At 33.1% G+C, this 16092-nt stretch overlaps 2 protein-coding genes and 1 long non-coding RNA gene across 11 annotated transcripts; 2 read left to right on the top strand and 1 right to left on the bottom strand.

Annotated features, from left to right (window-relative positions):
* Positions 1 to 931: 931 nt before the first annotated feature.
* LOC106350726 lies at positions 932 to 1405 on the top strand. Its single transcript, XM_013790577.2, has one exon. It carries the CDS (start codon positions 932 to 934, stop codon positions 1403 to 1405), a length of 474 nt encoding a protein of 157 aa, XP_013646031.2.
* Positions 1406 to 5780: 4375 nt separating this feature from the next.
* Positions 5781 to 12821, top strand: LOC125576642 (receptor-like kinase TMK3). 7 transcript variants are annotated; one of them, XM_048737147.1, is made up of 3 exons: positions 5781 to 12362; positions 12494 to 12503; positions 12594 to 12821. In XM_048737147.1, exon 1 carries the CDS (start codon positions 6156 to 6158, stop codon positions 7527 to 7529), a length of 1374 nt encoding a protein of 457 aa, XP_048593104.1. In that variant the 5' UTR covers positions 5781 to 6155; the 3' UTR covers positions 7530 to 12362; positions 12494 to 12503; positions 12594 to 12821. The 7 variants fall into 7 exon arrangements, with proteins under 7 accessions (XP_048593104.1, XP_048593102.1, XP_048593103.1 ...); XM_048737145.1 differs by having other exon boundaries at positions 12484 to 12503; XM_048737146.1 differs by having other exon boundaries at positions 12437 to 12503.
* Positions 12822 to 14156: 1335 nt separating this feature from the next.
* Positions 14157 to 15917, bottom strand: LOC125576643. Of its 3 annotated transcripts, XR_007315072.1 has the most exons (4): positions 15887 to 15917; positions 15780 to 15823; positions 14658 to 15583; positions 14157 to 14514 (listed from the first exon to the last, which is right to left on the bottom strand). It is a non-coding gene; the product is annotated as an uncharacterized LOC125576643 (long non-coding RNA). The 3 variants fall into 3 exon arrangements; XR_007315070.1 differs by having other exon boundaries at positions 14658 to 15823; XR_007315071.1 differs by lacking the exon at positions 15780 to 15823.
* Between the last annotated feature and the right edge of the window lie 175 nt (positions 15918 to 16092).

Below are 16092 nucleotides of genomic sequence, written 5' to 3'. Positions count from 1 at the left end.
AGCAGCTGATCAGACAAGGGGCCAAAGTGATAATAGGCAATGGCCACAACACCAATATATGGCAAGAGAGATGGTTAGGAAGTAAACCAGCGCACCCCATTGATACCACAAAGCTCATTCCAGAGCAATATCATCACCTCTTATCACCACAGACGAAAGTGAGCGACCTGATGTCTTGTTCTAAGAAAGAATGGAACACGAGCCTGATAAGCAACCTGTTTCCTCTGGAAATACAGCTTAAGATCGCTCACATAAACCTACACGGAGACAAAGGGGACGATACCTACAGTTGGGAGTATACAAAGACCGGTCACTACACAGTGAAGTCTGGCTATTGGGTTCTCAAGAACATCATTGAGGCAGAGCAGAAGGGCACAACAGTCGACCAACCAAGTCTCGATGGTCTCTACCAAAAGATTTGGAAGCAACAAACGAGTCCAATGGTACATCACTTCCTATGGAGATGCATAAGTGACGCATTACAAACAGCAGCAACGATGAAACGTCGTCATATTTCAAAAGAGGGTAGATGCATGCGCTGCTCCATGGAAAGCGAAACCGCAAATCACATACTGTTCCAATGCCCCTATGCACGCCTGGTTTGGGCAATGTCTCCCATTCATGCCCCGCCTGATGGTATAATGTCTGACTCGCTATATTCAAACATCTGTCGTGTGTTGAGCTTACAGGCACAATACCCTCAAGAAGATGTAAATGCAGAGCTGATTCCATGGCTTTTGTGGCGTCTCTGGAAGAATCATAATGCTTTTGTTTTCCAAAACATAGACTACACTGCTCCAGATACTGTCACCAAGGCCATCGAGGACATGAAGGAATGAGAAGGAAGAAAGGAGGAAAGTGTAGAGGTTAAAAAATCCACAAGCAACAGAAGGGTTTTCAACTGGAAACCGCCAATGCAAAGCTGGATCAAATGCAACTCCAGAATCAAGGCATTGGTTGGATAAGTAGAGATTCTACTGGTCGGTTGCTGTGGGCTGGAGCTCAACGGTATCGAGGAATGGGATCACCAATAGAAACTGAAGCAACAGCTCTCAAATGGGCAATGCAAACGATGCTGAGACTGGGATACACTCAGGTCATCTTTGAAACAGATTCTATGGTATTAGCGAGCATGATTGCGGGAAGGGAACCTATTTGGCCAAAGCTCTATCCAATCATCCAAGAAATCTCCCATCTTCTCTCGACAAGCCGGAGCTATAGGGTCGAGTATTACTCACGAGAAGGTAACAAGTCGGCAGATAGGATAGCGAAGGAAGCTCTTTCTTTTATGAATTATGTTTCTAAGTTGTATTCTATGGTGCCAAGTTGGTTAAAACAGATCTTTGAGGTGGATGTATCTATGTTAGGAGTGAACAATGATGTAGGTCCAAACTCTTTTGGTTAATGGAAAGTAGAAGTTGAACCAAAAAAAAAAAAGTCTCATCTCCTTAAGACATTTGGCTATCTCGTATCAAACCAATCTGCCATTCCACTTGCATACTCCTTATCTCCTTTTCGCTGAATCACAGAGATACATTTCACGCATTTTATAGTTTGTCACACAAAAGCTAATCGAAGAATATAATAGTATTATTTTATAGAAGAAAATGGAAATGACGTGAAGAAAACTCCAAGATCTATAAACAATATTCAAACTATATAAGCCGATCAACATTGTTAGTAGGACTGGACATTTTATCTATTAACTTTGATTCGATTAAAATTAATATTCATTTAAAAAGCAAATTATAAATTCTATAAAAATTAGAGTCAGATATCCGCTCCGATTCGAGTTTTATACAAATATATATATATATGTACAATAAATATAGAATTTTAAATGTATAATTTTGTATAAATATTATTTAACATACAATTTATAAATCTCATATAAAAGTATTAAGTTAAGAAAGAAATATAAATCTTTATAAATTACAATTTTCTAAATTTCATGTTTTACAGAAACATTTTAACTAATTTTAAAAAAAATTTAGAACATATAATTTCACTAATCTTTATTTTTACTTTATATTATGTAAAATATATTTTGTAAACAAACTTTTATAGTTTTTCTAGATTACTTGTGTTGAACAAGTGGATAACATATCTATAAATATATGTCCGCAAATATCTGTTAAATTTATGGATGTCCGGGTTTTTGAATATCCATATTTTTTAATCAAAACAAATCGAAAAATTAGATATCCGTAAACTGTGAAGTAAGTCATATAAATACTGAAAATCTCCTATATATTAATTGAAAATTATTTTAAAAGTTGTAACTTATATTTTGTAGTAATTGCAAAAGAGACTTGATGATGTGTCATTTAATTAAAATTTCAATTTGACTTACTTGGCAACATAAGAATCAATTGAATAATTTGTAGGTCCAAAATCCAATTGCTGAGGAACATTATATTAACAATTTTTGTATCCTCCTCATTTTTGTTTATTTTTATATTATTAAAAGAAATTAAAAAAATCACATTAACACATGTAATTTGGATTTTTTTCTTATATGTTATATTTTGAATTCTTGAAAATGACTTTAAATTACAAAAAATGTTAAAACTTCCTTTGAAAATTCTGTGATCAATGGCTCAATTGTTCTTGTTATAGCAAGATACAATGATCATAAAGTCGTATTAATATGAATTTTTATTTAATAGATATTCAAATTAAATAATATATATATATATATATATATATATATATATATATGTATTATTTAATATTGTTTAAATTAAACTATGTACCATTTAAAATACATAAATATGTTAATTTTAAAATTTGCATAAAAAGAGTATTGAGGCCTTAATATTTTAATTTTGAAATTTGCATCGAAAAAATATCACATCAAAAATTTTGGGATTAATGGTTTAAATTTGTTTGTTATATCAAATATTTATATTAAAATATACTATATATTTATGTCAATATAATGGAAATATAATTATATACCATATAAGATAAATAAAATGATTATTTTAATTTATTTAACATAAATATATTGTAAATAAACAAGAGGTATTATGTTGATTAATCTAATCTCCTATATATTAATTGAGAAACAATTCAGCATGTGTAAGATTTTATTAATTGATATTGTTCGAAAATCTTACAAGATTTATTTTGAAAATCTTACAAGATTTATTTAGAAACAATTGAAATCACCTCCAGCTTCGCTGAAGAAGCTAGGTTCCTCCAGGAGCTTAGAACATGGATTGCACAAAAAAATTGCTTTCCTAACCCTAATCTTCTTTCTATTCATCACAACACCAAAAGAGAATATTTAAAAGTGTCTATTGACAATCTGAAACAGTTTTTAATGATTAACTAAATGGGTCACATACATAATAAAGTGTGTTTTTGTTTAAAAATTATTGCATACTCAAAATCAATATGAACCATCATCATTTTCGTTTAAATTTTGTCATAATAAAAATATAGGTCTTGGAAAAAAAAACTGAATACAAAAAAAAACTGAACCAAAACCGAACCAAAAAAATAGTACTGAACTTTAACAAAAATTGGTTAGATATCCGAATGGGTTCAAAATTTTGGTATATAGAAAACCGGAACCAAACCCGATCCGAACCGAAATATTTTAGGTATCCGAACCAGCTTTATATACTTAAATATATTAATTATTTTTAAATTTAATTCTAAAAGAATATGCAAAATATATAAGATGTTATTAAGTTGTCCAAAATACTTGAAAATATATACAGATAGTTATAAGTATATGTTTAAAATAGCTAGATGATATCCCAGACCACCTCAAGTTTGAGTAATAGAATTGTCATTTGACGTAAAAAAAAAAGAAGCTAAATGATACTTAGAGATTGATTGTTTTCAGTTTTTGAATTAATTTTTGGTTTTTGATTTTCCAAAATCTAGTTTTGATCCAATCATTATTTTAACAAACTAGATTCCCTAATATTTAGGGCAACAATTTTTTCCATTGTTTTCCTGTGTTATGTATAAAATCTAGAATCCACATTTTTCTCGTTTCTACCCACGAAAACCATTTTGTTTTTGCTTTTTTTTTTTTGCAAAAAATTATTAACTTTAGGAAAAACATTTACTATCTATATTTATTATACAAAGCACATGAATAAACATAAAAAATAATAATATTATTCTTTAAAGTTTAAGTTATTGGAATTTTGTTTAGGTAAATTATTTATTTACTATTTTTACTATAAAATTATATATAATTAATTGAATTTGGTGGTAATAATTATTATACATTTATTACATTGTAACTTTATTTTTTATATAATATATGGCATTTTTTATGTTAAATGTTTGAATTACATAAATTTTATGTATGACTACCATTTTTAAAATATAATTATTTTAATTTTGCTTCTATAAATATAATTATTAATTATCTAAGCAAGAAGTGGAATTCCTACTCAATATTGCTCTCCCTTAGCAGCGGGAAAGGAGTCTATCTATCTGGGACGATATGAAAATGTGTCGGCACGGTTCCAACTCGTGGAAGAAGGAGGACTCTAAATTCATTTATTGATAAGTATTTTGTAATATTTTAATTTCGTATTTTTCATTAAAATTTATCATATTTTAAAAATACAAGTAAATTTTATTTAATTTGTTTAAAAAGCTTAACAGTTAACTATGTATTTTCGTTGAGATATCAATTAAATGTATATTTAATATGTAATTATTAGTTTTTAGTTAATGATATATTTTAAATAAAATTTAAAATAAGTTTTTATTTTCATAATAATACTATTTCTATTTTTTATTGTTTTTAAAATAATATTTTATTATAAATAGTATTATAGTTGAAAGGCAAAAACCAAAAACCAAAATCTAAAATTACCATTCAAGTTTTTGAAAAACCAAAATCTACAGAAAAATCAAAAACCAAAAATTTAAAACCAAAATTTAAAATCTAAAAACTAAAATCCAAAAACCTCTTAAACAATCATCACCTTAATATACCTAAAATACTTAAAATATATATTAATTTTCAATCCAAATATTTAATCTAAACCAATTTTTAAGTTACGTTTAAGTATTTTGGCATACATTATTAAAAATTATATGTTCTAAATTATTTATATTTTTAGATTTTGAAATATTTAAAGTATATATAAACTTTAATTTTTAAAAAAGTAAATAAATAAGTTATCTGAACTCAAACCCGAACCAGACCCACAAAGATGAGAACCAAACCAAACCCGTAAGGATCTGAATCGAACCGAACCAAATGGTACCCGAATACCCACATCTAATCAAATGTAAAAAAAAATTATTGATAACAAAATGTATATTGTTTATAATATTTTAATACAATATATTTTAAAAAAAAAACTCAATGGGCGGGGGTTATGGCGGATTATCATCTAGTTATAGTAGTATTCAATTTGTACCTATACTTAATTCCTTAATCATTAGTGGGAGCCGAAAATGCCAAAATAAAATCAATCATAGAAATACAGGCAAGAGAATAATAAATCAAAGACCATATCGTTTTTCTCATCTTGATCTGTAGATTTTTCTTTGTTTCCTTCTTACTATAAAAGTGGTCAGAGAGTTGCCAAATTTTCATCCAAGTTATGGTAGAGTATTCAATTCGTACCCATCCTCAATTCCTCAATCATTAGTGGGAGCTGAAAATGCCAAAAAAAAAAATCAATCATAGAAATACAGGCAAGAGAATAATAAATCAAAGACCATATCGTTTTTCTCATCTTGATCTGTAGATTTTTCTTTGTTTCCTTCTTACTATAAAAGTGGTCAGAGAGTTACCAAATTTTCATCCAAGTTATGGTAGAGTATTCAATTCGTACACATCCTCAATTCCTCAATCATTAGTGGGAGCTGAAAATGCCAAAAAAAAATCAATCATAGAAATACAGGAAAGAGAATAATAAATCAAAGACCATATCGTTTTCTCATCTTGATCCGTAGATTTTTATTTGTTTCCTTCTTACCATAAAAGTGGTCAGAGAGTTACCAAATTTTCATCCAATCAGTCAATCGTTTCGATCTTCTTACTTAAAATATGATTTTCCCATTTTGTACTGTTTATCTATTATTAATAGAGAGAGTGTCTCTATCCCACAATCACACAACACTCTCAAGTAGTCTCAATTTTCCATCACATTTTTCCCGCGAAAATGACGAGATCACATCTTTGCCTCCTCTGTCTCCTCCTGTCCCTTGTGAATTTCGCCGCTTCTCAAGACGATGCGACGATCATGCAATCCCTCAAATCTACTCTTCATCTCACACCAGACGTGGACTGGTCCAACCCTGACCCTTGCAAATGGCCCAGCGTCCAATGCGACGGAAGCAACCGCGTGACGAGGATCCAGCTTAAACAGAAAGGCATCAGCGGGACTCTCCCTCCGGATCTCCAGAAACTTTCCGAGCTCATCGTCCTCGAGTTATTCTCCAACAAAATCTCCGGCCCGGTTCCTGATCTCTCGGGACTAACGCATCTACAGAGGCTGAATCTACACGACAATCTCTTCGAATCGACGCCGGCGAATCTCTTCTCGGGGATGAACTCGTTGCAAGAAGTGTACCTCGACAACAACCCTTTCGCTTCTTGGGAGATTCCAGAGACTATTAAAGAAGCCACGTCTCTCAAGAACCTCTCTCTCGTCAACTGCAACCTCGCGGGTTCGATTCCTGATTTCTTCAGCTCCCAGACGCTCCCAAGCCTCGTTTCTTTGAAGCTATCTCGCAATAATCTGCAGGGAGTGCTGCCTTCCAGCTTCGGAGCTTCCTCGTTACAGCAGCTCTATCTCAACGGACAGAAGCTATTCGGGTCTATCTCGGTGTTACAGAAGATGACTTCTCTCGTCGAGGTTGATCTGCAAGCTAACACCTTTTGGGGTCCCATCCCTGATCTCTCTGGTTTACAGTCTCTCAGGTTGTTCAATGTAAGAGAGAATCAGCTCACTGGTCTTGTCCCACCGTCCTTTACTGGTCTCAAATCGCTTACTGTCGTGAATCTGACTAATAACTGCTTTCAAGGACCAACTCCCTTATTCGACAACTCCGTCGCTGTTGATATAATAGCCAACACGAATAGCTTCTGTCTGGAAACTGCTGGTGCTCCGTGTGATCCTCGCGTCGAGGCCTTGCTTTCTGTAGCTGATTCGTTTGGATATCGAGTGAAGCTAGCCAAGAGTTGGAAAGGGAATGATCCGTGTGGTCGTAGCTGGCTTGGGATTACTTGTTCTGGAAGTAATGATGTTACAGTGGTCGATCTTGGGAGGCAGGAGCTCACGGGTACGATACCTCCGAGTTTTGCTAAGCTTACTTCCTTGGAAACCATCAATCTTTCTAATAACCAACTCACTGGGAGTATACCGACAGAGCTTACCAATTTGCCTATGCTTAGGACACTCGATGTGTCGAACAACGACATCCACGGTGATGTGCCCAAATTCAGCCCAAGTGTGAGTGTGGTGACTACTGGTAACGTTAACATCGGGCCTGTCTCACCGACTGATTGGAAATCCTTCAGAAATAGAATATAGATCATTTTTTGAAAAACACATTTAAAAACTAAATGAAATTAATAAAGGAAATTGAAAATTTGACCTAGTTGTACTACACCCACGTCTTCTTTCTTTATCTAAAATTATAAATCAAATTATCTGCCGAGAGCATCTCTAACTCCACTTTATATTTCATTTTTTGCTTTATTTTGAAGTAAGTTTTGCTTCAACCTTACTTCATTTTTTTTGCTTCAGAATGAAATAATGAACATTGTTGTTTCAAATTTGAAAATCTACTGTACATATCTTCATTTTTTAAAGATGAACGTTTTCGTTATAAATTGGTACTTAACTTTTATTTATTCTTATCTTTTGACGAAATAAACTATATGCTTTAATATAATCCAATTAATTTCAAAATTTTGACTATTAATTTTATCTAATCAGATGTTTATATCAAAAAACATATGAATCTTTTTTAATTCGATTTAAAAGAATCAAAGATAAATAAGCTCATTTCTTACTCTAAACATTTTTGTTAATCAATTGTAGAAAAATATTATATATATGGTGTTTTTTTATACAAATTATGATGTTTTGTGTTTGTTTATTCATGTTATGTAATAAATTCATTATATGAGGATATTAAATTTATATGAAATAATAATTATGTTGGATTATTTTTAAAACAAAATAGTTAGGAAAAATAAGTAAATATAAAAAAGTAATAAGGTGTCTATTAGTAATTAATGATAAAGTAGAGATGAAATATACTTGGAATATTCTTTTTATAAGAAAGAAATGAAGCAAACCATTGCAGTGATTGCTACTTCATTTTGAAAAAAAAATGAATTTTTTAAGATAAAATTGAAGTCAACCATTGGAAATGCTCTAACTACAAAACAACATGCACACAAATAAAAAGTTTGCAGATAACGAGGTCAAAAGAAAAGCTAAAAAGGTAAAAAGTTAAAACTAAATGAAAATTTTGATTTATATGATATAAATAACACGAGTTATGAGAATTTGTGAAATGTTTTTAGCGATTTAAACCCCTAACAATTATTAGATCGGATGGAAAACCCCCAATTAAAACTTTATGTTTTTAAACCCTCAACTATTAAAACGTTAACCCACCGTTAATATCGTTAACCTTCTGTTAACACAGTCATCTTTTCTGGAGGGATTCATGTTATATTAACGAGGTGTTTCATATAATCACATAAACGTCACGAGAAGCTTACAACCGATGGATGTTTTAGTGATTTAAACCTCCAAATAAAAACTCATTTTTTGGTCTTGGAGAAATTTTAAATTTGCGGTTTTAGCAGAAAAACGTGATTTTCAGTTTTTGCAGGAAAATTCGATTTTAAGTTTTTAGCGGAAAAAAATTGATTTTGTGGTTTTGGCAGGAAAACCCGATTATTAGTTTTGGCAGAAACTTGATTTTTGAAGTTTTGGCGAAAAATGTGTTTTCGGTTTTACGAGAAAAATTGATTTTTGATTTTGGTAGAAACCCCTATTTTAAGGTTTTGGCAAAACAACTCATTTTACGGGGTTTTATGTGAAAGCTCGATTTTTTTGGTTTTGGCAAGAAAACTCGTTTTTGATTTTTTGGCGAGAAAAATTGATTTTACGGAGTGGTGAGAAAACTTTATTCTGCATAACCGAACAAATTTAAAATTCCAGTATACAGTTAAATATTGTATACAATTTATATAAAGCAAAATAAAAGAGCTAAAATTAAGCCCTAAAAATTTTAAGGCTAATTATGTTCAAGCCTTTTAAGCTTTGTGTCAATGTAAGGGTTTGTGCTAAAAGTTGGCCTACAAGGTCAAGGATAACCCTGGTAGGTTGAGCCACATTAATATTCCTACTGATGGTGTTGAATACACGCCGGATATAATTCTCTGTTACTATTCTATTCAGAACCGACTATAAAATAAAGACAAAGGAGAAAAAGGGATCCAAGCCTCAGAATCACATACCAAAATTATACTCTTTTTACAATCAAATTCACTTGTATTCTTACATATCTTGTTCTTCATCATTATGTCAACTTTGAGTATCACTAAGAAACTTTTTTCCATCTTTAAGTCTCATACGCATTATCATTTTGTTCAATACTTGTTCAACATATTAGATTAAAGCATAACCATAATTTATGAGTGGATCATCTGGTCCGTCATTTGGCGCGCGAAAGGAAGGAGGTGGGAATTAATACAAAAACCCTCTACAGATCCGGCGTGAAAACCAAATAAAATTGACTGGAACACACACATCTGATTTATCCAGAGCAATAAAAATCACGGGTTCCACCCTGCATGTCGTAGGACAGCAATTCAACGCCGATGTAACTCACATCACCGTAACACCACCGACATCACCAATTGCCAATCTGGACGAAACTCTATCCCATGCACCATGCGAGTTACGAAATGTTTCCTTTATCTTGATTCAATGTGCAGGTCAGACGGAGGTTATGGGACATCAAGCTTTACAAAGCTTAAAGCAACTCACAAAAATATTGGGTGAATAGCTGGAGCATATCGATTTTCAAATTGCTTCGTCACCAAGAATCCCGCGAGAATAATAGTTTAGACAATAGTAACCATGAATCCATTTCAGACAACATACCACAAGCCTGAAAAAAGAGATCATCATCTTGAAACAAACATTATCCCAAGCTACAACCTATCTCTAGTTGATGAAATCAAAGATCCACCGAGTCACCAGATCGGTCCTGAAGTTGTTCACGGACCGCTTAGCCAACGTTCCCATCTCGAACATCTAACCGAAGATCTCCTCTTACAAAGGGAAAACAAATTCATGAGCTCATATGACAGTTTTCTGCATTAGAATGGGACAAACTTCCTTTGACGACAGATAGAGATACCAGATATTTGCCTACTCTTTGTCAAGAACCTAATAAGAGCAGTAATATCGTCAAAAATTGGACCATATCAACATGCTTATCTTTTTCAGAATGAGACAAATGTTTGTGTCTTTTAATCATTGAATAATGGTACCATCAAATAAGAATTCATTGATCATACAAGTCAAATCTCCTTTCACTATGTCCTAAAACTTCTGAAAAATAAAGCGCTCGTTCCATCAGGGTGCATCGCAAATGTAAGTTTTACCTCTCATTCTGTAACTGAAGCTGTGAGTTTCTGATTTATCGCATCTGTGATTGTTGTAAAGATATTTTCCAAAAAGCATCATTTATTTCTTCTGAATTTGATGATTCGAAAGAATATGATGATTCGGAAAGTGTTCTAAAGTAACCTGTAGCAATGGCTCTCATTATCTCCCCATCTAGTCATCTTCCATAATATTTTCTGAATTGTCTTCAGCAGTCCTGTTATATTTTAATAGATTAGTTACAAGGACATGATGAGAACGGACTATATTATTATAACATACCCTGGACTTATATTTGGACTGAATGAGATTAGACTATAGTTTAGAATGAAGACAGTATATTTGCGTACCATAAAGCCTATTCATCAGGCCCAAATAATAATAATACGGGAATCTGTATATTAGGGTTTTCGCTTCTTTTAATTTTCTCACTGTGCCGTCTGAAGAGAAGATAGATCAGACGAAAATGGAGAAAGGCAAGGGAAGAAAGGAGGAGATTGTTACCAGGGAGTACACTATCAACCTCCCACTACAAGAAATATTGGTTTTGATAGCAGTAGAGGATAGTGTTTTTTGTCTTTATGCTATGGTTGACATAACCGTTAGTTTTAGATAGCGTTTGTATATTTTGAAACGCTATGATAACGTAGTATATTTGGAAACGTTATGATAGCGGATGTTTAATAGCAAAATAATTAAAACGCTATGTTTGGTTTATCTAATCCCTAAACCCTAAACAAGTTCTTAAACCCTAAACTCCAAGTATAAACCTTAAAAATCTTGTGTTCTCACACTATAACTTCAAATCTTGAATTTTAACTCAAATTTATTCTTTTTAAGTTTAATATATAACTTCCAAATACACAAACCTTAATTCCTCAATCAAACTCTATACCCTAAATCCTAACATGAAACATATATAAACCATACATCCAATACATATAAATTTCAAATCTAAATTTTTATTAATCTAACAAATTTTAAATCTAAATCCTAATCACAAATCCTTATATAGTAACTATAACCCTTGTACTTTCAAAATTTTTAACCCTAAAATCATAACACAAAACACTTTACACAAACTAATGATAAAAACCCCATTATGCAGTTTTTGAAAATCATATAACCACAAAAATCTAATCAAAATTTAAATTTCATATGTTAAATTACAATATATAATCTTTACATTTAGGCAATTTATAAAACAATTAAAAAGAAATCTAAAAACAATTTTAGTGCTTCTTTTTATGACCATTGATTGATTATAATCTAAGGGCTGAAATTATTCTTTTGTCTATCTCCAACCTTCTCTGTCATTGGTTAATTTTTTTTCTGAAAGATCAGGGTTCTTAGCCATTGATGCAACGTAATCCAAAGGCCACAATTTAGTCTCTCTCTTTCTCACTTATCTTCTCCTATACGACTTTTTATTTTTCTTTCTTCAGCGACAACATCGAAGATGAACCCAATGAGGGCAAAGCAACTGGTTGTTGGACCACCATCGAAGAAGAGACGACGGCACCGGTCTGAGTTCGTCGCTGTCGTCACCGGTCTCGAACTCGGAGGGAGCATGGTGGTGCTTAGTAGCGAGGGTGATTTCTGAAACGGCGGCGGAGAGAGGAGGCGTGAAGAGTTCGAGGTGGTGATGAAGTTTTGCCAAAGCAAAGCCCTCGCATCATCGCAGTGCTCATCCTCTTGTCCGGTGACGTTTTAAAACTCCTGAAGCAGGTTCGATTGTTTTGAATCTCTCTCTCAGCATCTGTGTTTTCTTAATTTTGGGTATTAATTTTTAGGGTTTTCAGATCTGTTTATCCATGTCAGTTATGGTTCCTTTTTTTTTTTTGGAAAGCCAATGTCAGGATTACACAGGTGAAGTTTGGATTGTTCTTTTAAGATGTATCCTCGGATTTGATTAGTGAATCACGTGTTCTGTTCTGAGACTTTCATTTGATTCTTAAGATGGCAAAGGAAGCTAGCAGTGGTGGTGGAGGTGAAGCCGAGCAAGAAGAAGAAGAGAGGTGGAGAAAGAGAGACGACAAAGACACAAAAGGAAGAAGAGGATGCGGCGAGGTGGATGGGAGAAGATTAGATTTAGATTTATTTTTTAATCTGGGTTTAGGCTTCTTTTTAATTTTGGGTTTCGTTTTTGTAATACAATTTAATTAATAAATTAATTTTAATTATAAATCAATTTTAATTTATAAATTGCTATTTCGATATATATTTTTAAATTTTTTTAATTATTTAATAAGATAATAATAACAAAAAAGAAACGTTATAAAAAAATATTTAATTGCATACATAAAAGCGCTATAATATATAACAATAAAATAGCAGTGCAAAAAACCGCTATCTAATGTGCCTGACCTACTATGACGGGCGATGATACAGCGCTTCATAAACCGCTATCGTATCGTTAGATAGCGTTTTTCGTCCGCTAATAAAAGTTTTTTTTCTTGTAGTGTCCACAGGCGCCTTCATAGCTGATAAAAATGTTGTGACATCTCTTTGTTTGTAGAAGAAGATTATTAGGAAGAGCCATTAACATCATCTCCTTCCTTATTGCTCCATGTACATTTTCGTTAGGGTTTTACAGATGCTGATTGATTCGATCGATTATAAATATATGTACGCAGCACATTCAAGAAGAAGGCACCCAATGTCATCAAAGAGATTATGAAGTTTGCACTGAAAGCAATGTGAACAAAGGATGTTAGAGTGGATGTTAAGCTCAACAAGCAGATATGGAGCAGGGGAATCCGTGGTCCTCCTAGGAGAGTCAGAGTCTATGTTGCATGTAAGAGAAATGATGATGAAGACGCCAAGGAGGAGTTTTACTCTCTCGTCACTGTCGCTGAGATTCCTGCTGAAGGATTGTCTGGTTTGGGCACCAAGGTCATCGATGAAGACGAGTGAAAAAATGGTAGATTTATTCACTCATAAACCCTTATCATTGCAACCTTTTTTGTTTGTTAAATCGCTAGATGAAAGACATAAGACTTTGCTTGTTTTTGATCACTTGGTAATTTATATCTTACTAGTGGTATTCCGGCGCTACGCGCCAGGTTTATATGTTTTATTCTTATATAAATTTATAATTTATGTTATAATCGTTTTAGTAAATAGAATATGTTTAAAATACGAAAATAAAAATATGTTGAAAAAGAATAATACATTTTCGATAGATCTTTGTTAGCGACTATAAGGTATGATTTTGTTTTGATATTGATTAATTCAAAATGGAATAGCGTAAGTGGTTGTGACTAATTGATTCAATAAAATAGAATAAATAACCAATAATAATAACAAAGTTCATTTAGTTAAAATTTAAACAAAAAGCGTTATATACAAACTTATACACGTTTTAGACTTTGTCTTTAGTTGCCCCTTTCTTATCCGAGTAGTTGTTCTCAGAGTTTAATATCCAAGTGTGTTTTGTTTTTTTTTTGTCACCAGCAAAAGTTATCTAAATACGTTAATACCCAGAGCTTAGAAACAAATGTCAACCAAGACTTAGATGGATTAAGACGAAATATTCTTTTATTGATTTAGAATATAGGAAATGTGAAAGTAGAACCATAAATATTTTCTTTAAAAACACTAAATGAAAAAAAAGCTTGCGAGAAAGTGGAAGAGTCTTCACTTGGCTATCTTCAGCATTTATGCTTTGTGTTCCTTCTTAAGCTCCCTCTCTGTTGTTGAAACATGTGGCTCCTTTGCTGAGCTCCCGACTGTGTTTTCCTCAGTTCCTGTTGTTTCAGTAAGTAGAAGCCACCACTGCAGGTGGCCTGATCAGTTGCAGACAGCTTATGGTTTTTTGAGCAGATGCAGGACACACATGAGGCTCCTGGCGTATCGTCACCTAGGTTGTTGTCCCCGCCTGTCCAAACGCATTATAAGATGTTAGACTGTATGTTAAAAGGAGAAATACATAGTATATGAAAGAGTTGGTAAACATGTAATGCAAAAGTTGCAGTAGGGCTAAACTGGTGACGATCAAAGAAACATGCGTATAAAACTAACCATGAATAGATGGATGATAATAACCAAAGCATCGAGGCCCTATTCCAAATCTTTTTTAAGATCGAAGATGTTGCTGATTTGTTGCACCGCTTTATAAATAAGAGAATGTTAGATAAGAAACCGAAGTTGTTTTGGATATTATTATAATAGAAAATACTTTCACATATCTCATTAGCAACAGTTTTCTCAAGCAAGGAATCATGATCATCCCAAGTGATTTGATCAAGCTTTAAAGAAGCAGGAGTAAGCCACATCTGTAGTATGACTAATGAAGATCAACACATAGGATGGACAAAAAATGCAACCCTCCAGGAAGAGTATTTTAACATCTCAAAGAGAGTTTCATATGTAGGCTTCAGAGCATGTCTCATATTCCACTCAATGCGATAGGAAACAATAGATAAAGCCTCATTATCTGTAGAATGAACCTCTCCATCGTCACCTAAAGAGGGTTCGTTCATCTAGAGAAATATATTGAAGAATATCAATCAAAATACAAAAACAAAAGATTTACTGGGTGCATCCTCAACCCCAAGATATTGCCTAATGAATTTCTAGACTTGCTCTCTGTTGACATCATATTCTTTGGCTAAAGCAAGCAGTAGATTCAAACGTTCTTGATGAAGCTAGAGGATAGAGTTTCCCTAAAATCATTTTGAGGGTAAGTAAGAACATGGAAGAAGCAATGTAAAGATAGTTTCTTACCTCTTGAAAGTCAATAAGAGTAGTGTCTCAGACACCAGTTTTATTCGCTGATTATGCAAAGATAAAATGGTATCAGTTCAGTTACCTTCCTCAGGTAACATCAAACCTACTGAGCTTGTAAACAGCTCCCTCTTTCAGCATATGTTTAAAAGTGTTAAGGCGATGAACAAATATGGAACCTTGGAGAAGCGTTGTCGCTGTTCCTTCTTGAATCAAAAAGCCTGCCATAAGAATACACCAAACTTGTAACCAAAAGACTTTGGAAAGAAAACAAACAAAAGCAAATCCTGCTTTTATAAGAGATGAGTTCACAATCTGCGACAACAGCTGCCTTTGGAGACTTTCTAGATATCTGATCTTTTCGATTGAATTTTCCACACTAAAATTCTACCACATGTCTGAAATCCACATGCTTACTGTGAAAGCCAATCTGTTTTCACTATGTAAGTTTTGATTTGCTCCTGTTGAAAGTTGTTTCTTGTCAGATTCAAATGATCAAATCAAAAGGAGGGAAAGCTCATTACCATTATCGTCGTCTAGACGCACCATCTCAAATCAACAGGAATGTTCACTACAATAAAGAGTACCGCACTGTCATCACGCCGGAGAGTTCCATCGAACCTCGAGATCTCCTCCAACTTTAAAACACTTCAAAACCTAGACACGCGAACTGAGAACCAAGAACCATCGCTTTCTTTCCTAAGTCGTCACCTCGCCGGAGAGCTTCATC

Source organism: Brassica napus, chromosome A7 (genome assembly GCF_020379485.1).
Source record: "Brassica napus cultivar Da-Ae chromosome A7, Da-Ae, whole genome shotgun sequence".
NCBI lineage: Eukaryota > Viridiplantae > Streptophyta > Magnoliopsida > Brassicales > Brassicaceae > Brassica > Brassica napus.
The sequence above is the reverse complement of the archived record's forward strand: the minus strand, read 5'-3'. Positions and strand labels throughout refer to the sequence as shown.

What these genes read in the sequence shown, in the direction of transcription:
- LOC106350726 (XM_013790577.2), top strand. Translation starts at nt 932, where the DNA reads ATGCAACTCCAGAATCAAGGCATTGGTTGGATAAGTAGAGATTCTACT.
- LOC125576642 (XM_048737142.1), top strand. Translation starts at nt 6,156, where the DNA reads ATGACGAGATCACATCTTTGCCTCCTCTGTCTCCTCCTGTCCCTTGTG.